A 27,393-nucleotide genomic window follows, 5' to 3' on the forward strand; every position below is an offset into this window, starting at 1 on the left:
TGATCAACCAGGATGGGGAGAGAAGTGTAAGCAATTGTTAGAATAGGAACAAGGAAAAGGGGAAACGCCAGAGTAATATCAAATAGATTATGAGGAAATATAGGAATGTTACAATAAAACAATTGGGTTATATAATTTGGGAGAATTCAAGGGAGAATGTGAAACTAGGGAGCGTTTAAACAGATAGCCTTTGGAATACAGGGACCCCTCAAAGAAAAATCTCTCAGGCAGCAGGATCAAGTATTAGAAATGGTTATTAAGAATGAGTGGTGAAACATAATACTTTGTCATATAGTCAATGTTAATAGGGATGTTTTGGATTGGAAATTAACTCAACTGAACTGTTGTGATCTGTCCTTTCCCGAGGTTACTACGGATGGTGTCGTAATGCATAAGCAGAGATAATTCGGTCCAGAACAGTGTAAACCTCAATAAAAACCCTCTACCCGGCTGAAGAGGAGCAACAAAGGCGTTGAAGACGTTCCTGTCCGACACCACCTCTACCAGCAGACCTGAATCCAGCATCAAATCAAAGCAATCAATTGCCTTCTCTTTTGTGCCTTTTCTCTCAAGAATGTGACAGGAGTCCATGTGGAGTGAGCAGGAGGAAAGCTGTGAAGAGCTGAAGCATTAGATCAGAAGCTGTGAAGAGCTGAAGCATTAGATCAGAAGCTGTGAAGAGCTGAAGCATTAGATCAGAAGCTGTGAAGAGCTGAAGCATTAGATCAGAAGCTGTGAAGAGCTGAAGCATTAGATCAGAAGCTGTGAAGAGCTGAAGCATTAGATCAGAAGCTGTGAAGAGCTGAAGCATTAGATCAGAAGCTGTGAAGAGCTGAAATGTTAGATCAGAAGCTGTGAAGAGCTGAAGCATTAGATCAGAAGCCGTGAAGAGCTGAAGTATTAGATCAGAAGCTGTGAAGAGCTGAAGCATTAGATCAGAAGCTGTGTGAAGAGCTGAAGCATTAGATCAGAAGCTTTGATTAAGAGCTGCTTTGCTCAGACAAACCTGACGTGATCTAAATTGAGTAGAGTTTAACCACCCACAGTATGTTTAATTAGTATGGGGTGGCAGCTTAGCAACAGCCCTGGCGATGGACTGTAGCAGGCAAAAACGTTGCAGCAAAGTTGACTGAAGACTGACACAAGAAATAGGCCAAAATAGAGCTTTTAGGGGAACAGTGAGACACGTGTAGCCTCCCTTGGGAAAGAGTTCTGACCTCAATGGGACGATCTGGTTCAATAAATCAACTGACCTCAATGGGACGATCTGGTTCAATAAATCAACTGACCTCAATGGGACGATCTGGTTCAATAAATCAACTGACCTCAATGGGACGATCTGGTTCAATAAATCAACTGACCTCAATGGGACGATCTGGTTCAATAAATCAACTGACCTCAATGGGACGATCTGGTTCAATAAATCAACTGACCTCAATGGGACGATCTGGTTCAATAAATCAACTGACCTCAATGGGACGATCTGGTTCAATAAATCAACTGACCTCAATGGGACGATCTGGTTCAATAAATCAACTGACCTCAATGGGACGATCTGGTTCAATAAATCAACTGACCTCAATGGGACGATCTGGTTCAATAAATCAACTGACCTCAATGGGACGATCTGGTTCAATAAATCAACTGACCTCAATGGGACGATCTGGTTCAATAAATCAACTGACCTCAATGGGACGATCTGGTTCAATAAATCAACTGACCTCAATGGGACGATCTGGTTCAATAAATCAACTGACCTCAATGGGACGATCTGGTTCAATAAATCAACTGACCTCAATGGGACGATCTGGTTCAATAAATCAACTGACCTCAATGGGACGATCTGGTTCAATAAATCAACTGACCTCAATGGGACGATCTGGTTCAATAAATCAACTGACCTCAATGGGACGATCTGGTTCAATAAATCAACTGACCTCAATGGGACGATCTGGTTCAATAAATCAACTGACCTCAATGGGACGATCTGGTTCAATAAATCAACTGACCTCAATGGGACGATCTGGTTCAATAAATCAACTGACCTCAATGGGACGATCTGGTTCAATAAATCAACTGACCTCAATGGGACGATCTGGTTCAATAAATCAACTGACCTCAATGGGACGATCTGGTTCAATAAATCAACTGACCTCAATGGGACGATCTGGTTCAATAAATCAACTGACCTCAATGGGACGATCTGGTTCAATAAATCAACTGACCTCAATGGGACGATCTGGTTCAATAAATCAACTGACCTCAATGGGACGATCTGGTTCAATAAATCAACTGACCTCAATGGGACGATCTGGTTCAATAAATCAACTGACCTCAATGGGACGATCTGGTTCAATAAATCAACTGACCTCAATGGGACGATCTGGTTCAATAAATCAACTGACCTGTGGACTTGTTGGAGGCCCTCCGTCTGATCTCAGTGACCATGAGCCGGGACACCTGGGTAGTGAACTGGAGGAGGTCCTGGAACTTCTCCGTCATGGTGCTGGGCGGAGCGTTACCAAACACCTGCAAAGGTCAAAGATGAACAGTTACACAATGACACACACACACACACACAAAGGCCCACCTAAATGTTTTACATTCTAGTCATTTAGCAGACGCTCTTATCCAGAGAGACTTATAGTTAGTGCATTCTTCTTAAGGTAGCTAGGTGGGACAACCACACAGCACAGTCATAAGCTAGGGTCCCATCCAATTGGCGACAGATTTTCATGCAAATAATATAAAATCCGCATAAAGGAAATATACTTCATGTGGATCTCTGAGTATTTTTTTTTTTTATATATTTTTTTTACATCATCAAGTTTAACACATGAATTTAACCTTCACAGAGATCTTTTGAGCGAGATGCAAGCCAAACCACCAAGCACTGATAGATGAGTTTGACTCTAATCCTGTTGAAGACAGGCAGCATCATGTAGAGCTTGTCCTCCAACCAACCAACCAACCCACCAACCAACCAACCCACCAACCCACCCACCAACCAACCAACCAACCAACCCACCAACCAACCAACCAACCCACCCACCCACCCACCCACCCACCCACCCACCAATCATAACCACTACTCACCCTGTTGAAGACAGGCAGCATCATGTAGAGTTTTTCCTCCTGCTCCTTCTGGGTCATTTGACGTGGCGGGTGGCAGAGCTCGGAGAAGAGGCGTCGGAGGTGCATGAGGCCCAGTGCGTTGTCCTGCGGGCTACACTCCTCCTGCCGCGGCCTACCCATGATCCTCTTCACCATGTTCATCTTGAGCGGCTTCGTCCGGCCAACGCCAGCCCTGAGAGGAGGGGGAGAATGACTTAATTTCTATTTCATTTTACTGTACCTTACCAGGAAGTGCTTTGAACTTCTCTTTTTGATCTATTGAATTAAAATGCATTGTTCACTTGTAGAATGGCATCAGTAGCAACTGGCAACAGATAAGCTGGTCAGCAGTCTAAAATCCATGGTCCCCTTAACCAACTCAAATATAGAGGGTGGAGAGAGGAGTGAAGAGACAGAATCGAAGGATGAAAAGATAGAAAGTCTAGAGATAAAAAAAGACAGATGGGACGGTGGAAGATGGAGGGGAGAGGCAGTATGAGAAGAGAGGCAGTATGAGAAGAGAGGCAGTAAGAGGAGAGAGGCAGTAAGAGGAGAGGCAGTAAGAGAAGAGAGGCAGTAAGAGGAGAGAGGCAGTAAGAGAAGAGAGGCAGTAAGAGGAGAGAGGCAGTAAGAGGAGAGAGGCAGTAAGAGGAGAGAGGCAGTATGAGGAGAGAGGCAGTAAGAGGGGAGAGGCAGTAAGAGGGGAGAGGCAGTAAGAGGAGAGAGGCAGTAAGAGAAGAGAGGCAGTAAGAGGGGAGAGGCAGTAAGAGGAGAGAGGCAGTAAGAGAAGAGAGGCAGTAAGAGAGGAGAGGCAGTATGAGGAGAGAGGCAGTATGAGGGGAGAGGCAGTAAGAGGAGAGAGGCAGTAAGAGAAGAGAGGCAGTAAGAGGAGAGAGGCAGTAAGAGGGGAGAGGCAGTAAGAGAAGAGAGGCAGTAAGAGAAGAGAGGCAGTATGAGAAGAGAGGCAGTATGAGGGGAGAGGCAGTATGAGGGGAGAGGCAGTATGAGGGGAGAGGCAGTATGAGAGTGGTGCACTGTGGAATAAAGAAGAGACACGTCCATTTGGATGCCAGGCAATTCAGGTTCCTAAATGCCTTTTTAGGCCCTTTATTATTAAAAATGTTGCCATGGCAAAATGTGTAGAATTTCAGGAAATGAACTCCAAAACTTGCTTTGCTTGCAAGGTGGGGGGGGGGCGTCTCCCAACAGAATGGACGTAGGGCCCCCAAAAGGCTATGGCCGGCTCTGACTGCACGTCCTGGTATGGATGTGGTTATGCAGACCCCTGAGTCACTGTGGCCCCTCATGATGAGTTCAGACCTGCGAGTCACTGTGGCCCCTCATGATGAGTTCAGACCCCCGAGTCACTGTGGCCCCTCATGATGAGTTCAGACCCCTGAGTCACTGCGGCCCCTCATGATGAGTTCAGACCCCCGAGTCACTGCGGCCCCTCATGATGAGTTCAGACCCCCGAGTCACTGCGGCCCCTCATGATGAGTTCAGACCCCCGAGTCACTGTGGCCCCTCATGATGAGTTCAGACCTGTGAGTCACTGCGGCCCCTCATGATGAGTTCAGACCTGCGAGTCACTGTGGCCCCTCATGATGAGTTCAGACCCCCGAGTCACTGTGGCCCCTCATGATGAGTTCAGACCCGCGAGTCACTGCGGCCCCTCATGATGAGTTCAGACCTGCGAGTCACTGTGGCCCCTCATGATGAGTTCAGACCTGTGAGTCACTGTGGCCCCTCATGATGAGTTCAGACATGCGAGTCATTGTGGCCCCTCATGATGATCTGAGTCACTGTGGCCCCTCATGATGAGTTCAGACATGCGAGTCATTGTGGCCCCTCATGATGATCTGAGTCACTGTGGCCCCTCATGATGAGTTCAGACCTGCGAGTCACTGTGGCCCCTCATGATGAGTTCAGACCCCTGAGTCACTGTGGCCCCTCATGATGAGTTCAGACCTGCAAGCGACTGCGGCCCCTCATGATGAGTTCAGTTTTTTGGTGGCCCCCACCCCCATCAATGTTGCCCATCCCTGATATAGTTGTTTACTGTGGCTACACTGTATAATACACAGTAGGATAGAGACAGACATATATCCATTATTGTTGCTATGAGGAAATGTACTAAGCTAAATGCTTGCAAAAAAATACTGGCAATGAAACTTCTAGGCCTAAACCATGAGGGTAAGTATTGGGGCATTCTGTGCGAACTTGGCCCAAAAATTATTATGACAATTTCCTCAAATGAAATTAGGGCTGGGAATTGCCAAGGACCTCACAATAAGATATTATCACGATACTTTGGTGCCGATACGATATGTATTGTGATACTATATGTATTGTGATACGATATGTATTGTGATACTATATGTATTGTGATACTATATGTATTGTGATACTATATGTATTGTGATACTATATGTATTGTGATACTATATGTATTGTGATTCGATACTGTGATTTTATTGCGCTTCAATGTTCGAAACATATTAATCACAATATATCTGCTGCAGCGGGACAAAACAGAGCCATGAGAAAACACGTTTTGATCAGTCATGGAAATAAAAGTGCTGCAAACAAATTGGCTCCCCATTTAAAAAGAAGATGGAGGAAAAACTGTTTTGGTGCAGTTATAATCGACTAGCGCAAAAATAATATTGCGAAATTTTCAAGAAGATGCATAATAATATCCTGATTTGTAACTATCGATTTTTTACATCATCACTTAATGAAATATACACTAAACAAAAATATAACTGCAACACGTAAAGTGTTGGTCATGTTTCATGAGCTGAAATAAAAGCTCACACAAATGTTCCATATGCACAAAAGCTTATTTCTCTCAAATTGTGTGCACAAATCTGTTTACATCCCTGTTAGTGAGTATTTCTCCTTTGCCAAGATAATCCAGCTACCTAACAGGTGTGGCATATCAAGAAGCTGATTAAACAGCATTACACAGGTGCACCTTGTGCTGGGGACAACAAAAGGCCACTCTAAAATGTGCAGTTTTGTCACACAACACAATGCCACAGATGTCTCAAGTTTTGAGGGAGTGTGCAATTGGCTGGCTGACTTCAGGAATGTCATTCAGAGCTGTTGACAGAGATTTTAATGTTCATTTCTCTATCATAAGCCGCCTCCAACGTCGCAGACCATGTGTAACCAAGTCAGCCCAGGACCTCCACATCCGGCTTCTTCACCTGCAGGACGGTCTGAGACCAGCCACCCGGTCAGCTGATGAAACTGTGGGTTTGCACAACCGAATAATTTCTGCACAAACTGTCAGAAACCGTCTCAAGAAGACCATCTGCGTGCTCGTCGTCCTCACCAGGGTGACTGCAGTTCGGCGTCATAACCGACTTCAGTGGGAAAATGCTCACCATCTATGGCTGGAGAAGTGTGCTCTTCACGGATGAATCCCGGTTTCAACTGTACCAGTCAGATGGCAGACAGCGTGTATAGCGTTGTGTGGAAGAGCGGTTTGCTGATGTCAACGTTGTGAACAGAGTGCCCCATGGTGGTGGGAGTATCGATGTCAATTTGAATGCACAGAGACACCGTGACGATATCCTGAGGCCCATTGTCGTGCCATTCATCCGCCGCCATCACGTCATGTTTCAGAATGGTAATGCACGGCCCCATGTCGCAAGGATCTGTACACACTTCCTGGAAGCTGAAAATGTCCCAGTTCTTCCATGGCCTGCATACTCAGACGTGTCACCCATTGAGCATGTTTGGGATGCTCTGGAATGATGAGTACGACAGCATGTTCCAGTTCCCGCCAATATCCAGCAACTTCATACAGCCATTGAAGAGAAGTGGGACAACATTCCACAGGCCACAATCAACAGCCTGATCAACTCTATGCGAAGGAGATGTCGCGCTGCATGAAGCAAATGGTGATCACACCAGATACGGACTAGTTTTCTGATCCACGCCTCTACTTTTGTTTTTAAGGTATCTGTGATCAACAGATATATATCAGTATTCCCAGTCATGTAGCTCAGTTGGTAGAGCATGGCGTTTGCAACGGCAGGGTTGTGGGTTCGATTCCCATGGGGGGCCAGTATGGAAAATGTATGCACTCACTAACTGTAAGTCGCTCTGGATAAGAGCGTCTGCTAAATGACAAAAATGTAAAATGTAAATGTGAAATCCATAGATTAGGGCCTAATTATTTATCATGTTGCGTTTAATATATTTTGTTACGCGTAGAAAGGTCCTTCAGGGGAAGGATGTTTGGCATAAGTCTACATTTTAAACTTAGGCTAAAATCATGAACCAACACCACCTGCATTTAGGCATAGTTATCTGCCTCTTTCCTTATTTAGGAACACATTGAAGTTGACACATCAGCTGTAGCCGGCGTGATAAGAGAGACCGACCCACACTTCCCTTCCTGTCATCCCAGCGCCTCTGACAGCCCCACCACCATGACACATGAAGAGAATTGAACTAGTACAGACAGCTGAAACGGCATGTTGGAACTCGTGTATAGAGAAGTCACAATGCAAAAAAAAAATTAAAAGAAATTGCATAAAAGTTGGAGCTTAAATGATCGACCTCTCTATTCGCCAACATGTAGCCTGAAAATCTCTGATTGTCCTGCATCTCCTTCCCCTGAAAATGATTTACAATACCTTGGTCGCTGAAAGTAGTGAGTTGTTTGCCTCATGATTGTTGGGGAGGGATTTTGGTCTCAGACACAGTTCAGACTAGTCGGCCAATCTAGTCAGCGCCAAACATGACAGCAGTAGGTCAGGTTCCCTATTTATGATGCTACGGTAGCTGAGGTCTGTTGTTTCACTGCAAGCTTAGAACAATGTCTCCTCTCTGCAACATCCCCTTTCTAAGCCCTACCAATAACTCTGCCTGTCTGAGATAACCATAGTAGCTAGGAAGGCTAATATGTTTATTCCTGGACAACAAAACGTTACCGAGGCCTGCAGAATGTGATAAGACGTGGCCGAGCTCGCCAACGTGCGATGGATTTTCGGTTTATTTTCAATGACGGCTTTACGTTTTTAGTCAGTAACTCATTAGTAAATCTTAGTTCTTTCCGATACGCTGTGAACGATTGAAGCCTAAATCAGTTTTATGTTTGTTAAATGTTAATCCTCTACATACGAAGCCTTGCCTCCAAAAGACATGCATACACATACATACTGTATACAGGTTATGGAGAGGTGTGGGGGGCTGACACACTGGGCACCAGGGGAGCTGTTGTGGGGGGGTTAAGGGTCTAGATCAAGGGCACAACGGCAGGAAATGCCAACTTGGATTTGATACCAGCAACCCTCCGGTTGGCAGCTTACTTTCCTGCCAGATTTTTCCTGTCGGACCCGGGATTCGAACTGGCAACCCTCCGGTTGCAGGCTCACCTCTCTAACCGCTAGGTTACCTGACCACCCCAGAGATTCAGAGATTTTTGGACAATAAATGACTCAATAGTTCACCATGGCAACCAAACCATATGTCTAGCAGTTAGGCCTGAAAGCAGGATTGCTATTGGAGGAATGGGAAGGGTCAGTTTAGGACATGTTAAACAAAAGCCATGATCACCCGAGTCAGGGTTACAAGAACTGGCTCAGGATGACTGCATGACTGTGTCAGATCAGAATGTAGGCCTAAGCTATATGACGCCAACCTACATGTTTCAAGACATCTTCAGTGTTATGCTAAGTGATGATTAGGCTAAACAATGGAGCCAAGTCTTCTTTCAATGATTGCACATTCTGAGAGAGTTTCCTCGGGCCCCAATTTCCTGACTCACAGAATAAAGAGAAAAAGGCCTAGACATATTTAATTCTCACCATATTTGCAGCCAAATCAGGTTTTTCAATTACTGCTCCATTCACTTCTTTCTCCTCTCTCAATAATGGACATAATCTACAGGTTAATTTGTGGGATTAAATTGCCGCGTGTATTTTCATTAGTCACCATGTATCTCATTTATCACACTCAGCATACAGAGACGAGTTAGGAGACTAGTTACAGAGACTAGTTAGAGGAGAGGAATACCACCTGTCAGACAGCATACAGAGACTAGTTAGAGGAGAGGAATATCACCTGTCAGACAGCACACAGAGACTAGTTAGAGGAGAGGAATATCCTACCACCTGTCAGACAGCATACAGAGACTAGTTAGAGGAGAGGAATAACACCTGTCAGACAGCATACAGAGACTAGTTAGAGAGGAATACCACCTGTCAGACAGCATACAGAGACTAGTTAGAGGAGAGGAATATCACCTGTCAGACAGCATACAGAGACTAGTTAGAGGAGAGGAATATCACCTGTCAGACAGCATACAGAGACTAGTTAGAGGAGAGGAATATCCTACCACCTGTCAGACAGCATACTGAGACTAGTTAGAGGAGAGGAATATCACCTGTCAGACAGCATACAGAGACTAGTTAGAGGAGAGGAATACCACCTGTCAGACAGCATACAGAGACTAGTTAGAGGAGAGGAATACCACCTGTCAGACAGCATATAGAGACTAGTTAGAGGAGAGGAATATCACCTGTCAGACAGCATACAGAGACTAGTTAGAGGAGAGGAATATCACCTGTCACACAGCATACAGAGACTAGTTAGAGGAGAGGAATATCACGTCAGACAGCATACAGAGACTAGTTAGAGGAGAGGAATATCACCTGTCAGACAGCATACAGAGACTAGTTAGAGGAGAGGAATACCACCTGTCAGACAGCATACAGAGACTAGTTAGGAGACTAGTTAGAGGAGAGGAATATCCTACCACCTGTCAGACAGCATACAGAGACTAGTTAGAGGAGAGGAATATCACCTGTCAGACAGCATACAGAGACTAGTTAGAGGAGAGGAATATCCTACCACCTGTCAGACAGCATACAGAGACTAGTTAGAGGAGAGGAATATCACCTGTCAGACAGCATACAGAGACTAGTTAGAGGAGAGGAATACCACCTGTCAGACAGCATACAGAGACTAGTTAGGAGACTAGTTAGAGGAGAGGAATATCCTACCACCTGTCAGACAGCACACAGAGACTAGTTAGAGGAGAGGAATATCACCTGTCAGACAGCATACAGAGACTAGTTAGAGGAGAGGAATACCACCTGTCAGACAGCATACAGAGACTAGTTAGAGGAGAGGAATATCACCTGTCAGACAGCATACAGAGACTAGTTAGAGGAGAGGAATATCACCTGTCAGACAGCATACAGAGACTAGTTAGAGGAGAGGAATATCACCTGTCAGACAGCATACAGAGACTAGTTAGAGGAGAGGAATACCACCTGTCAGACGGCATACAGAGACTAGTTAGAGGAGAGGAATATCACCTGTCAGACAGCATACAGAGACTAGTTAGAGGAGAGGAATACCACCTGTCAGACAGCATACAGAGACTAGTTAGAGGAGAGGAATATCACCTGTCAGACAGCATACAGAGACTAGTTAGAGAGGAATACCACCTGTCAGACAGCATATAGAGACTAGTTAGAGGAGAGGAATACCACCTGTCAGACAGCACACAGAGACTAGTTAGAGGAGAGGAATATCACCTGTCAGACAGCATACAGAGACTAGTTAGAGGAGAGGAATATCACCTGTCAGACAGCATACAGAGACTAGTTAGAGGAGAGGAATATCACCTGTCAGACAGCATATAGAGACTAGTTAGAGGAGAGGAATATCCTACCACCTGTCAGACAGCATACAGAGACTAGTTAGAGGAGAGGAATAACACCTGTCAGACAGCATACAGAGACTAGTTAGAGGAGAGGAATATCACCTGTCAGACAGCATACAGAGACTAGTTAGAGGAGAGGAATATCACCTGTCAGACAGCATACAGAGACTAGTTAGAGGAGAGGAATATCACCTGTCAGACAGCATACAGAGACTAGTTAGAGGAGAGGAATATCCTACCACCTGTCAGACAGCATACAGAGACTAGTTAGAGGAGAGGAATATCACCTGTCAGACAGCATACAGAGACTAGTTAGAGGAGAGGAATATCCTACCACCTGTCAGACAGCACACAGAGACTAGTTAGAGGAGAGGAATATCACCTGTCAGACAGCATACAGAGACTAGTTAGAGGAGAGGAATATCCTACCACCTGTCAGACAGCATACAGAGACTAGTTAGAGGAGAGGAATATCACCTGTCAGACAGCATACAGAGACTAGTTAGAGGAGAGGAATACCACCTGTCAGACAGCATACAGAGACTAGTTAGAGGAGAGGAATATCACCTGTCAGACAGCATACAGAGACTAGTTAGAGGAGAGGAATATCACCTGTCAGACAGCATACAGAGACTAGTTAGAGGAGAGGAATATCCTACCACCTGTCAGACAGCATACAGAGACTAGTTAGAGGAGAGGAATATCACCTGTCAGACAGCATACAGAGACTAGTTAGAGAGGAATACCACCTGTCAGACAGCATATAGAGACTAGTTAGAGGAGAGGAATATCACCTGTCAGACAGCATACAGAGACTAGTTAGAGGAGAGGAATATCACCTGTCAGACAGCATACAGAGACTAGTTAGAGGAGAGGAATATCCTACCACCTGTCAGACAGCATACTGAGACTAGTTAGAGGAGAGGAATATCACCTGTCAGACAGCATACAGAGACTAGTTAGAGGAGAGGAATATCACCTGTCAGACAGCATACAGAGACTAGTTAGAGGAGAGGAATATCACCTGTCAGACAGCATACAGAGACTAGTTAGAGGAGAGGAATACCTCCTGTCAGACAGCATACAGAGACTAGTTAGAGGAGAGGAATATCACCTGTCAGACAGCATACAGAGACTAGTTAGAGGAGAGGAATATCACCTGTCAGACAGCATACAGAGACTAGTTAGAGAGGAATACCACCTGTCAGACAGCATACAGAGACTAGTTAGAGGAGGGGAATATCACCTGTCAGACAGCATACAGAGACTAGTTAGAGGAGAGGAATATCACCTGTCAGACAGCATACAGAGACTAGTTAGAGGAGAGGAATATCACCTGTCAGACAGCATACAGAGACTAGTTAGAGGAGAGGAATATCACCTGTCAGACAGCATACAGAGACTAATTAGAGGAGAGGAATATCACCTGTCAGACAGCATACAGAGACTAGTTAGGAGACTAGTTAGAGTAGAGGAATATCCTACCACCTGTCAGACAGCATACAGAGACTAGTTAGAGGGGAATATCACCTGTCAGACAGCATACAGAGACTAGTTAGAGGAGGGGAATATCACCTGTCAGACAGCATACAGAGACTAGTTAGAGGAGAGGAATATCACCTGTCAGACAGCATACAGAGACTAGTTAGAGGAGAGGAATATCACCTGTCAGACAGCATACAGAGACTAGTTAGAGAGGAATACCACCTGTCAGACAGCATACAGAGACTAGTTAGAGGAGGGGAATATCACCTGTCAGACAGCATACAGAGACTAGTTAGAGGAGAGGCATACCACCTGTCAGACAGCATACAGAGACTAGTTAGAGAGAGGAATACCACCTGTCAGACAGCATACAGAGACTAGTTAGAGGAGAGGAATATCACCTGTCAGACAGCATACAGAGACTAGTTAGAGGAGAGGAATATCACCTGTCAGACAGCATACAGAGACTAGTTAGAGGAGAGGAATATCACCTGTCAGACAGCATACAGAGACTAGTTAGGAGACTAGTTAGAGTAGAGGAATATCCTACCACCTGTCAGACAGCATACAGAGACTAGTTAGAGGGGAATATCACCTGTCAGACAGCATACAGAGACTAGTTAGAGTAGAGGAATATCACCTGTCAGACAGCATACAGAGACTAGTTAGAGGAGAGGAATATCACCTGTCAGACAGCATACAGAGACTAGTTAGAGGAGAGGAATATCACCTGTCAGACAGCATACAGAGACTAGTTAGAGGAGAGGAATACCACCTGTCAGACAGCATACAGAGACTAGTTAGAGAGGAATACCACCTGTCAGACAGCATACAGAGACTAGTTAGAGGAGAGGAATACCACCTGTCAGACAGCATACAGAGACTAGTTAGAGGAGAGGAATATCCTACCACCTGTCAGACAGCACACAGAGACTAGTTAGAGGAGAGGAATACCACCTGTCAGACAGCATACAGAGACTAGTTAGAGGAGAGGAATATCACCTGTCAGACAGCATACAGAGACTAGTTAGAGAGGAATACCACCTGTCAGACAGCATACAGAGACTAGTTAGAGGAGAGGAATATCACCTGTCAGACAGCATACAGAGACTAGTTAGAGGAGAGGAATACCACATGTCAGACAGCATACAGAGACTAGTTAGAGGAGAGGAATATCACCTGTCAGACAGCATACAGAGACTAGTTAGAGGAGAGGAATATCACCTGTCAGACAGCATACAGAGACTAGTTAGAGGAGAGGAATATCACCTGTCAGACAGCATACAGAGACTAGTTAGAGAGGAATACCACATGTCAGACAGCATACAGAGACTAGTTAGAGGAGAGGAATATCACCTGTCAGACAGCACACAGAGACTAGTTAGAGGAGAGGAATATCCTACCACCTGTCAGACAGCATACAGAGACTAGTTAGAGGAGAGGAATATCACCTGTCAGACAGCATACAGAGACTAGTTAGAGGAGAGGAATATCACCTGTCAGACAGCACACAGAGACTAGTTAGAGGAGAGGAATATCACCTGTCAGACAGCATACAGAGACTAGTTAGAGGAGAGGAATATCACCTGTCAGACAGCATACAGAGACTAGTTAGAGGAGAGGAATATCACCTGTCAGACAGCATACAGAGACTAGTTAGAGGAGAGGAATACCACCTGTCAGACGGCATACAGAGACTAGTTAGAGGAGAGGAATACCACCTGTCAGACAGCATACAGAGACTAGTTAGAGGAGAGGAATATCCTACCACCTGTCAGACAGCATACAGAGACTAGTTAGAGGAGAGGAATATCACCTGTCAGACAGCATACAGAGACTAGTTAGAGGAGAGGAATATCCTACCACCTGTCAGACAGCATACAGAGACTAGTTAGAGGAGAGGAATATCACCTGTCAGACAGCATACAGAGACTAGTTAGAGGAGAGGAATATCACCTGTCAGACAGCACACAGAGACTAGTTAGAGGAGAGGAATATCACCTGTCAGACAGCATACAGAGACTAGTTAGAGGAGAGGAATATCACCTGTCAGACAGCATACAGAGACTAGTTAGAGGAGAGGAATATCACCTGTCAGACAGCATACAGAGACTAGTTAGAGGAGAGGAATACCACCTGTCAGACGGCATACAGAGACTAGTTAGAGGAGAGGAATACCACCTGTCAGACAGCATACAGAGACTAGTTAGAGGAGAGGAATATCCTACCACCTGTCAGACAGCATACAGAGACTAGTTAGAGGAGAGGAATATCACCTGTCAGACAGCATACAGAGACTAGTTAGAGGAGAGGAATACCACCTGTCAGACAGCATACAGAGACTAGTTAGAGGAGAGGAATATCACCTGTCAGACAGCATACAGAGACTAGTTAGAGGGGAGGAATATCACCTGTCAGACAGCATACAGAGACTAGTTAGAGGAGAGGAATATCACCTGTCAGACAGCATACAGAGACTAGTTAGAGGAGAGGAATATCCTACCACCTGTCAGACAGCATACAGAGACTAGTTAGAGGAGAGGAATACCACCTGTCAGACAGCATACAGAGACTAGTTAGAGGAGAGGAATACCACCTGTCAGACAGCATACAGAGACTAGTTAGAGGAGAGGAATAACACCTGTCAGACAGCATACAGAGACTAGTTAGAGGAGAGGAATATCACCTGTCAGACAGCATACAGAGACTAGTTAGAGGAGAGGAATATCACCTGTCAGACAGCATACAGAGACTAGTTAGAGGGGAGGAATATCACCTGTCAGACAGCACACAGAGACTAGTTAGAGGAGAGGAATATCCTACCACCTGTCAGACAGCATACAGAGACTAGTTAGAGTAGAGGAATATCACCTGTCAGACAGCATACAGAGACTAGTTAGAGGGAGAGGAATATCCTACCACCTGTCAGACAGCATACAGAGACTAGTTAGAGGAGAGGAATATCCTACCACCTGTCAGACAGCATACAGAGACTAGTTAGAGGAGAGGAATATCACCTGTCAGACAGCATACAGAGACTAGTTAGAGGAGAGGAATACCACCTGTCAGACAGCATACAGAGACTAGTTAGAGGAGAGGAATATCACCTGTCAGACAGCATACAGAGACTAGTTAGAGGAGAGGAATACCACCTGTCAGACAGCATACTGAGACTAGTTAGAGTAGAGGAATATCACCTGTCAGACAGCATACAGAGACTAGTTAGAGGAGAGGAATACTACCACCTGTCAGACAGCATACAGAGACTAGTTAGAGGAGAGGAATATCTACACCTGTCAGACAGCATACAGAGACTAGTTAGAGAGAGGAATATCACCTGTCAGACAGCATACAGAGACTAGTTAGAGGAGAGGAATACCACCTGTCAGACAGCATACAGAGACTAGTTAGAGAGGAATATCCACCTGTCAGACAGCATACAGAGACTAGTTAGAGTAGAGGAATATCACCTGTCAGACAGCATACAGAGACTAGTTAGAGGAGAGGAATACCACCTGTCAGACAGCATACAGAGACTAGTTAGAGAGGAATATCACCTGTCAGACAGCATACAGAGACTAGTTAGAGTAGAGGAATATCACCTGTCAGACAGCATACAGAGACTAGTTAGAGGAGAGGAATACCACCTGTCAGACAGCATACAGAGACTAGTTAGAGAGGAATATCACCTGTCAGACAGCATACAGAGACTAGTTAGAGTAGAGGAATATCACCTGTCAGACAGCATACAGAGACTAGTTAGAGGAGAGGAATATCCTACCACCTGTCAGACAGCATACAGAGACTAGTTAGAGGAGAGGAATATCACCTGTCAGACAGCATACAGAGACTAGTTAGAGGAGAGGAATATCCTACCACCTGTCAGACAGCATACTGAGACTAGTTAGAGGAGAGGAATATCCTACCACCTGTCAGACAGCATACAGAGACTAGTTAGAGGAGAGGAATACCACCTGTCAGACAGCACACAGAGACTAGTTAGAGAGGAATATCACCTGTCAGACAGCATACAGAGACTAGTTAGAGGAGAGGAATATCACCTGTCAGACAGCATACAGAGACTAGTTAGAGGGAGAGGAATATCACCTGTCAGACAGCATACAGAGACTAGTTAGAGGAGAGGAATATCACCTGTCAGACAGCATACAGAGACTAGTTAGAGGAGAGGAATATCCTACCACCTGTCAGACGGCACACAGAGACTAGTTAGAGGAGAGGAATATCACCTGTCAGACAGCATACAGAGACTAGTTAGAGGAGAGGAATATCACCTGTCAGACAGCATACAGAGACTAGTTAGAGGAGAGGAATATCACCTGTCAGACAGCATACAGAGACTAGTTAGAGAGGAATAACACCTGTCAGACAGCATACAGAGACTAGTTAGAGTAGAGGAATATCACCTGTCAGACAGCATACAGAGACTAGTTAGAGGAGAGGAATATCACCTGTCAGACAGCATACAGAGACTAGTTAGAGGAGAGGAATATCACCTGTCAGACAGCATACAGAGACTAGTTAGAGGAGAGGAATACCACCTGTCAGACAGCATACAGAGACTAGTTAGAGAGGAATACCACCTGTCAGACAGCATACAGAGACTAGTTAGAGGAGAGGAATACCACCTGTCAGACAGCATACAGAGACTAGTTAGAGGAGAGGAATATCCTACCACCTGTCAGACAGCACACAGAGACTAGTTAGAGGAGAGGAATACCACCTGTCAGACAGCATACAGAGACTAGTTAGAGGAGAGGAATATCACCTGTCAGACAGCATACAGAGACTAGTTAGAGAGGAATACCACCTGTCAGACAGCATACAGAGACTAGTTAGAGGAGAGGAATATCACCTGTCAGACAGCATACAGAGACTAGTTAGAGGAGAGGAATACCACATGTCAGACAGCATACAGAGACTAGTTAGAGGAGAGGAATATCACCTGTCAGACAGCATACAGAGACTAGTTAGAGGAGAGGAATATCACCTGTCAGACAGCATACAGAGACTAGTTAGAGGAGAGGAATATCACCTGTCAGACAGCATACAGAGACTAGTTAGAGAGGAATACCACATGTCAGACAGCATACAGAGACTAGTTAGAGGAGAGGAATATCACCTGTCAGACAGCACACAGAGACTAGTTAGAGGAGAGGAATATCCTACCACCTGTCAGACAGCATACAGAGACTAGTTAGAGGAGAGGAATATCACCTGTCAGACAGCATACAGAGACTAGTTAGAGGAGAGGAATATCACCTGTCAGACAGCACACAGAGACTAGTTAGAGGAGAGGAATATCACCTGTCAGACAGCATACAGAGACTAGTTAGAGGAGAGGGAATATCACCTGTCAGACAGCATACAGAGACTAGTTAGAGGAGAGGAATATCACCTGTCAGACAGCATACAGAGAACTAGTTAGAGGAGAGGAATACCACCTGTCAGACGGCATACAAAGACTAGTTAGAGGAGAGGAATACCACCTGTCAGACAGCATACAGAGACTAGTTAGAGGAGAGGAATATCCTACCACCTGTCAGACAGCATACAGAGACTAGTTAGAGGAGAGGAATATCACCTGTCAGACAGCATACAGAGACTAGTTAGAGGAGAGGAATATCCTACCACCTGTCAGACAGCATACAGAGACTAGTTAGAGGAGAGGAATATCACCTGTCAGACAGCATACAGAGACTAGTTAGAGGAGAGGAATATCACCTGTCAGACAGCACACAGAGACTAGTTAGAGGAGAGGGAATATCACCTGTCAGACAGCATACAGAGACTAGTTAGAGGAGAGGAATATCACCTGTCAGACAGCATACAGAGACTAGTTAGAGGAGAGGAATATCACCTGTCAGACAGCATACAGAGACTAGTTAGAGGAGAGGAATACCACCTGTCAGACGGCATACAGAGACTAGTTAGAGGAGAGGAATACCACCTGTCAGACAGCATACAGAGACTAGTTAGAGGAGAGGAATATCCTACCACCTGTCAGACAGCATACAGAGACTAGTTAGAGGAGAGGAATATCACCTGTCAGACAGCATACAGAGACTAGTTAGAGGAGAGGAATACCACCTGTCAGACAGCATACAGAGACTAGTTAGAGGAGAGGAATATCACCTGTCAGACAGCATACAGAGACTAGTTAGAGGGGAGGAATATCACCTGTCAGACAGCATACAGAGACTAGTTAGAGGAGAGGAATATCACCTGTCAGACAGCATACAGAGACTAGTTAGAGGAGAGGAATATCCTACCACCTGTCAGACAGCATACAGAGACTAGTTAGAGGAGAGGAATACCACCTGTCAGACAGCATACAGAGACTAGTTAGAGGAGAGGAATATCACCTGTCAGACAGCATACAGAGACTAGTTAGAGGAGAGGAATAACACCTGTCAGACAGCATACAGAGACTAGTTAGAGGAGAGGAATATCACCTGTCAGACAGCATACAGAGACTAGTTAGAGGAGAGGAATATCACCTGTCAGACAGCATACAGAGACTAGTTAGAGGGGAGGAATATCACCTGTCAGACAGCACACAGAGACTAGTTAGAGGAGAGGAATATCCTACCACCTGTCAGACAGCATACAGAGACTAGTTAGAGTAGAGGAATATCACCTGTCAGACAGCATACAGAGACTAGTTAGAGGAGAGGAATATCCTACCACCTGTCAGACAGCATACAGAGACTAGTTAGAGGAGAGGAATATCCTACCACCTGTCAGACAGCATACAGAGACTAGTTAGAGGAGAGGAATATCACCTGTCAGACAGCATACAGAGACTAGTTAGAGGAGAGGAATACCACCTGTCAGACAGCATACAGAGACTAGTTAGAGGAGAGGAATATCACCTGTCAGACAGCATACAGAGACTAGTTAGAGGAGAGGAATACCACCTGTCAGACAGCATACTGAGACTAGTTAGAGGAGAGGAATATCACCTGTCAGACAGCATACAGAGACTAGTTAGAGGAGAGGAATATCCTACCACCTGTCAGACAGCATACAGAGACTAGTTAGAGGAGAGGAATATCACCTGTCAGACGGCATACAGAGACTAGTTAGAGAGGAATATCACCTGTCAGACAGCATACAGAGACTAGTTAGAGGAGAGGAATACCACCTGTCAGACAGCATACAGAGACTAGTTAGAGGAGAGGAATATCCTACCACCTGTCAGACAGCATACAGAGACTAGTTAGAGTAGAGGAATATCACCTGTCAGACAGCATACAGAGACTAGTTAGAGGAGAGGAATACCACCTGTCAGACAGCATACAGAGACTAGTTAGAGAGGAATATCACCTGTCAGACAGCATACAGAGACTAGTTAGAGTAGAGGAATATCACCTGTCAGACAGCATACAGAGACTAGTTAGAGGAGAGGAATATCACCTGTCAGACAGCATACAGAGACTAGTTAGAGAGGAATATCACCTGTCAGACAGCATACAGAGACTAGTTAGAGTAGAGGAATATCACCTGTCAGACAGCATACAGAGACTAGTTAGAGGAGAGAATACCACCTGTCAGACAGCATACAGAGACTAGTTAGAGAGGAATATCACCTGTCAGACAGCATACAGAGACTAGTTAGAGTAGAGGAATATCACCTGTCAGACAGCATACAGAGACTAGTTAGAGGAGAGGAATATCCTACCACCTGTCAGACAGCATACAGAGACTAGTTAGAGGAGAGGAATACCACCTGTCAGACAGCATACAGAGACTAGTTAGAGGAGAGGAATATCCTACCACCTGTCAGACAGCATACTGAGACTAGTTAGAGGAGAGGAATACCACCTGTCAGACAGCATACAGAGACTAGTTAGAGGAGAGGAATACCACCTGTCAGACAGCACACAGAGACTAGTTAGAGAGGAATATCACCTGTCAGACAGCATACAGAGACTAGTTAGAGGAGAGGAATATCACCTGTCAGACAGCATACAGAGACTAGTTAGAGGAGAGGAATATCACCTGTCAGACAGCATACAGAGACTAGTTAGAGGAGAGGAATATCACCTGTCAGACAGCATACAGAGACTAGTTAGAGGAGAGGAATATCCTACCACCTGTCAGACGGCACACAGAGACTAGTTAGAGGAGAGGAATATCACCTGTCAGACAGCATACAGAGACTAGTTAGAGGAGAGGAATATCACCTGTCAGACAGCATACAGAGACTAGTTAGAGGAGAGGAATATCACCTGTCAGACAGCATACAGAGACTAGTTAGAGAGGAATAACACCTGTCAGACAGCATACAGAGACTAGTTAGAGGAGAGGAATATCACCTGTCAGACAGCATACAGAGACTAGTTAGAGGAGAGGAATATCACCTGTCAGACAGCATACAGAGACTAGTTAGAGGAGAGGAATATCACCTGTCAGACAGCATACAGAGACTAGTTAGAGGAGAGGAATATCACCTGTCAGACAGCACACAGAGACTAGTTAGAGGAGAGGAATATCACCTGTCAGACAGCATACAGAGACTAGTTAGAGGAGAGGAATACCACCTGTCAGACAGCATACAGAGACTAGTTAGAGGAGAGGAATATCACCTGTCAGACAGCATACAGAGACTAGTTAGAGGAGAGGAATACCACATGACAGACAGCATACAGAGACTAGTTAGAGGAGAGGAATATCACCTGTCAGACAGCATACAGAGACTAGTTAGAGAGGAATACCACCTGTCAGACAGCATACAGAGACTAGTTAGAGGAGAGGAATATCCTACCACCTGTCAGACAGCATACAGAGACTAGTTAGAGTAGAGGAATATCACCTGTCAGACAGCATACAGAGACTAGTTAGAGGAGAGGAATATCCTACCACCTGTCAGACAGCATATAGAGACTAGTTAGAGGAGAGGAATATCACCTGTCAGACAGCATACAGAGACTAGTTAGAGGAGAGGAATATCACCTGTCAGACAGCATACAGAGACTAGTTAGAGGAGAGGAATATCACCTGTCAGACAGCATACAGAGACTAGTTAGAGGAGAGGAATATCACCTGTCAGACAGCACACAGAGACTAGTTAGAGGGGAGGAATATCACCTGTCAGACAGCACACAGAGACTAGTTAGAGGAGAGGAATATCCTACCACCTGTCAGACAGCATACAGAGACTAGTTAGAGGAGAGGAATATCACCTGTCAGACAGCATACAGAGACTAGTTAGAGGAGAGGAATATCACCTGTCAGACAGCATACAGAGACTAGTTAGAGAGGAATATCACCTGTCAGACAGCATACAGAGACTAGTTAGAGGAGAGGAATATCACCTGTCAGACAGCATACAGAGACTAGTTAGAGGAGAGGAATATCACCTGTCAGACAGCACACAGAGACTAGTTAGAGGAGAGGAATACCACCTGTCAGACAGCATACAGAGACTAGTTAGAGGGGAATATCACCTGTCAGACAGCATACAGAGACTAGTTAGAGGAGAGGAATATCACCTGTCAGACAGCATACAGAGACTAGTTAGAGAGGAATAACACCTGTCAGACAGCATACAGAGACTAGTTAGAGGAGAGGAATATCACCTGTCAGACAGCATACAGAGACTAGTTAGAGAGGAATAACACCTGTCAGACAGCATACAGAGACTAGTTAGAGAGAGGAATATCACCTGTCAGACAGCACACAGAGACTAGTTAGAGGAGAGGAATATCACCTGTCAGACAGCATACAGAGACTAGTTAGAGGAGAGGAATACCACCTGTCAGACAGCATACAGAGACTAGTTAGAGGAGAGGAATATCACCTGTCAGACAGCATACAGAGACTAGTTAGAGGAGAGGAATATCACCTGTCAGACAGCATACAGAGACTAGTTAGAGGAGAGGAATATCACCTGTCAGACAGCATACTGAGACTAGTTAGAGGAGAGGAATATCACCTGTCAGACAGCATACTGAGACTAGTTAGAGGAGAGGAATATCACCTGTCAGACAGCATACAGAGACTAGTTAGGAGACTAGTTAGGAGACTAGTTAGGAGACTAGTTAGGGAGGAATACCACCTGTCAGACAGCATACAGAGACTAGTTAGGAGACTAGTTAGGAGACTAGTTAGAGGGGAATACCACCTGTCAGACAGCATAGAGACTAGTTAGGAGACTAGTTAGGAGACTAGTTAGAGGGGAATACCACCTGTCAGACAGCACACAGAGCAGCTCCTCAGAAAGCTGGTACTGGAGTGAAACGTGGTTTTATAAGCCCAGTCATTGCGCAACAATGCAATGGCTAGTTTTAAAAAGAGCTACTATTTTTAATTCTCAATCTTAACTCATAATTAAAGCGTGCTTCCCATTCGCCGTTCGAGTGCGTAGGCTATAGTCAACGGTAGGCAGGCTCAGCGCATCGCATCACCCACCACCTTACAATGTGAGGTTCGCCTGGTGCCTAGCCCAACGGTTAGCCTGGTGCCTAGCCCAACGGTTCGCCTGGTGCCTAGCCCAACGGTTCGCCTGGTGCCTAGCCCAACGGTTCGCCTGGTGCCTAGCCCAACGGTTCGCCTGGTGCCTAGCCCAACGGTTCGCCTGGTGCCTAGCCCAACGGTTCGCCTGGTGCCTAGCCCAACGGTTCGCCTGGTGCCTAGCCCAACGGTTCGCCTGGTGCCTAGCCCAACGGTTCGCCTGGTGCCTAGCCCAACGGTTCGCCTGGTGCCTAGCCCAACGGTTCGCCTGGTGCCTAGCCCAACAAGTGTGCTGCATACTCCCTTAAAAGACCTTTGCTTGAAAAACTATTTCTTAAATAAACCAAATCTAAAATGAGGCCAAACCTGGAAGTGCAGCCGCCCTTTAAAAGTCATGTATCCATTATGAAGGTCTCAATGGATCTTACTTGCAAGCCTGGTAGCTTTTGAAATAAAAACTACGTAACCTAGATAGCAGCAAATTCATCCTGTGAATGAAAAGAGGGATTCCCAATGAAATGAAGAAACAAAGAGAACGATATTGAATTGAAACAAACAAACACTGAATATGTTCAGTAGGTAAATAGCCTATCTGGTTCACCAGTTTATCTGGTCATTCTAACTTTTCCAGGATAAGCCTACCAGCTACAATATTGAGAGCGCAGGCCTACCTAGTTGAAGGACAATCATGAAATCCAAAGGTCAGTCATAAATGAAGACGCTTTGTTGTTCATAACCTGACATTAAGTTTTACTTGTCATGACAAAATGCTTCCTTAACCGTGGAAAATACAAATCAACTGTTTCTAAAAACCAAGTCAACGGTCAACAGAAGTGTCATTACATAAACTGAAGAGTTGGTCAATCCAGGAATAGATGTGAGTCCCAAATTGCTCCCTATTAACTATATAGCACACTACTTCTGACCAGGGCTCATAGGGCTCTGGTTAAAAGTAGTGCACTATGTAGGGAATAGGGTGGCGTTTGGGATGCAACCTAGAAAGTGAACAACAAGACAAAAGGCCTTCCAGGGATGATGACTCTTTTTCTTCCTCTTCTCTGGTCTTCTCCAAGGCATTCTCCTAGAGGGACGCCAGCTTCAGTCTTCTCCAAGGCATTCTCCTAGATGGACGCCAGCTTCAGTCTTTTCCAAGGCATTCTCCTAGATGGACGCCAGCTTCAGTCTTTTCCAAGGCATTCTCCTAGAGGGACGCCAGCTTCAGTCTTCTCCAAGGCATTCTCCTAGAGGGACGCCAGCTTCAGTCTTCTCCAAGGCATTCTCCTAGAGGGACGCCAGCTTCAGTCTTCTCCAAGGCATTCTCCTAGAGGGACGCCAGCTTCAGTCTTTTCCAAGGCATTCTCCTAGAGGGACGCCTGCTTCAGTCTTTGCCAAGGCATTCTCCTATTTGACGCCAGCTTCAGTCTTTGCCAAGGCATTCTCCTAGAGGGACGCCAGCTTCAGTCTTTGCCAAGGCATTCTCCTAGAGGGACGCCAGCTTCAGTCTTTTCCAAGGCATTCTCCTAGAGGGACGCCAGCTTCAGTCTTCTCCAAGGCATTCTCCTAGAGGGACGCCAGCGTCAGTCTTTTCCAATGCATTCTCCTAGAGGGACGCCAGCTTCAGTCTTCTCCAAGGCATTCTCCTAGAGGGACGCCAGCTTCAGTCTTCTCCAAGGCATTCTCCTAGAGGGACGCCAGCTTCAGTCTTCTCCAAGGCATTCTCCTAGAGGGACGCCAGCTTCAGTCTTCTCCAAGGCATTCTCCTAGAGGGACGCCAGCTTCAGTCTTCTCCAAGGCATTCTCCTAGAGGGACGCCAGCTTCCAGTCTTCTCCAAGGCATTCTCCTAGAGGGACGCCAGCTTCAGTCTTCTCCAAGGCATTCTCCTAGAGGGACGCCAGCTTCAGTCTTCTCCAAGGCATTCTCCTAGAGGGACGCCAGCTTCAGTCTTCTCCAAGGCATTCTCCTAGAGGGACGCCAGCTTCAGTCTTCTCCAAGGCATTCTCCTAGAGGGACGCCAGCTTCAGTCTTTTCCAAGGCATTCTCCTAGAGGGACGCCAGCTTCAGTCTTTTCCAAGGCATTCTCCTAGAGGGACGCCAGCTTCAGTCTTTGCCAAGGCATTCTCTTAGAGGGTCGCCAGCTTCAATAAACGTCTCAAAGAGCAGTTAGCACAAACTCCTATTAGATAAAGTGAAGGCAGTGCCCAGGGAAAATGTTTTATGTGTGTCTCAAATGGCACCCTATTCCCTATATAGTGCACTACTTTTGACCATGGCCCTGTGGGAATAGGGTGCCATTTGAGACTCAACCTAGGCCTAACAACTCTTCAAAGGGACCGTGTGGGTTCCTCTGGAGATCTCTCAGGCTCTGTCCCAAATGGCAGTGCACTACTTTTGACCAGTGCACTATGGAATAGGGTGGCATTTGGGACGGAGCCTCTGTGACGTAACCACAGTTACACGTCTCCGCTCTGACAGGACAGGCTAGTTGGGGGGATGGAGGAGGAGCCTGGAACATCCACCAAGAAAAAAAACAAGAACTGCTGACAACAATCTGTGAATTCCAAACTTAGTAAAAGTTAAGATAAATACATATTTTCGATGAAGCAAGTGTCAACAATGGAGTTTTTCCCCGCTGTACAAACTGGTCAGATTTAGTAACATGATAGTCATTATCTACTCGTCATGAAAACACCATTTTAAAGTAGGCTTAGGCCTACATGAAACAATCTCAAATACATGTCATAGCGGAGACCAAAAACCTCCTAACTGCTATGGAGTTTTCACCTACTAACCTACATACAGTCTGAGTCACAACAACAACAACAGTCTGAGTCACAACAACAACAACAGTCTGAGTCACAACAACAACAACAGTCTGAGTCACAACAACAACAACAGTCTGAGGCAGTGAGACAGAGACAGAAAGAGGACTAATCTTTCTATCTGTGCCATTATGGCTAAAACAGGTTATAGTCTGAGGTAGGAGCCAGTACGTACAGGAAATAGCCCACATCTCATGCCAAGCAAGTCAAGACCCTGAGAGAGAGAGATGTCAGAGAGTTTTATCCTTTATATTACCACCGTAGTCAACTAGGCCTGGCCTGTCACACTACATCCAGACCCACTTCCATCACAATCATTTTTTATATCAGCCAGTTTACACATCATTTACCTTAGGCTCCCAGGCCAGTACACACACAGTTTACCTGAGGTGCCCAGCACACACACACACACACACACACACACACACACACACACACACACACACACACACACACACACACACACACACACACACACCAATGAGCTTAATTAGCATGCGTTTCGATCAGTACACCTTGAAATGGATGGGAGTGGACAACGATGAATGTCAATGGACCTTGATGATGGATTCATAGAGAATACATTGAATTTTGGCATTTGAATGCGTGGGCCTGCATTATATTTTTTAGATACTACTGGAATCGTCTGCCATATGAAAGAATAGACTAAATAACTTAGGGTAAATATTTCAGGTCTGTGATTGTTCCTAGTCTGTTCAATTGGGTAACAAACTATAGACAGGCTATTGTTTAAAGTCCATAAGATGAAGACTGTCTACATGGACCATACACCATTTATCCATGTCCTACGTGAATCATACACCCTTTATCCATGTCCTACGTGAATCATACACCCTTTATCCATGTCCTACGTGAATCATACACCCTTTATCCATGTCCTACGTGAATCATACACCCTTTATCCATGTCCTACGTGAATCATACACCCTTTATCCATGTCCTACGTGAATCATACACCCTTTATCCATGTCTTGAGCAATAGGCTGTTTTGTTACCTTCTGCCTCTCAAATCTGCTTTACTTCAGTAAACAGAAAGCCTCCCTTTCTCTGAGAAGAAAATACGTAAGGTGAGCCTAATGGCTCTAAATAATGCTTTTATGCAATTTCCAGAAACTACAAATCCAAGCTTGCTTCAGGTCTTGTCAATGTAAGGCATTACACAGGCTTAGGGCACCATGACACAAGTAGGAGTTGTGTGTCGTTTAAAAAAAGTCTACTAAAATCTGTATCTTACGAACAAAAATCAGCTATTATTTCGTTTCAGATCATAGCAATTTATAGGCTACGCTAACTACAAAACAAGAAAAACAGGATATATGCAAACTCATTTATAGAACAACCCTGACGGCCGCACAGATTGTCTCTTGACAATTCCTCCTCAGTGTTCCATCGACACAGCAGAGAAGAAGCCATTTCATGTCCGATCGTTGCTGCAAATCAATCCGCTGTGCGTGGACGACAGCTCACTAAGCAGTAAACAAACCCCAGTCACCGCGGAGACGAGCCTCATCACAACCATCCACCAACCGAGCCCTTTTTTTTCCTGTTTCCATACCTACTGTTCTTCTCCCGGTGTCCTGTCAGCATCTCAAGATGTCACCTCCGACAGACAGACACAGAGAGACTGGGAATAATATTCAAATTCCACAAACCAAGACGAGTAACTCCTCTCTCTCCTCTTAGCCCCGAGCAAAGTGCTTCATGTTCGATAGCGAGGACGGACAGAGGATAATGGTTATCTGCATTTGTTGTTTTGACGTCCGTTAACTAAGACATTAGCGGTATCC

General features: G+C 45.4%; 1 protein-coding gene across 1 annotated transcript in view; it reads right to left on the reverse strand.

Moving 5' to 3' along the window:
* Positions 1 to 27,393, reverse strand: part of LOC121530690 (WD repeat and FYVE domain-containing protein 3) — a 204,728-nt gene that overhangs the window by 167,311 nt on the left and 10,024 nt on the right. Inside the window, exons 2-3 of the mRNA XM_045226849.1 lie at positions 3,097 to 3,307; positions 2,406 to 2,529 (exon numbers count right to left, since the gene is read on the reverse strand). Of these exons, the coding sequence (XP_045082784.1) occupies positions 2,406 to 2,529; positions 3,097 to 3,276 (304 nt within the window). The 5' untranslated portion in view covers positions 3,277 to 3,307. The remainder of the gene's footprint in view (positions 1 to 2,405; positions 2,530 to 3,096; positions 3,308 to 27,393) is intronic.

This window comes from Coregonus clupeaformis, chromosome 18, assembly GCF_020615455.1.
Source record: "Coregonus clupeaformis isolate EN_2021a chromosome 18, ASM2061545v1, whole genome shotgun sequence".
NCBI classification, from domain to species: Eukaryota; Metazoa; Chordata; class Actinopteri; order Salmoniformes; family Salmonidae; genus Coregonus; species Coregonus clupeaformis.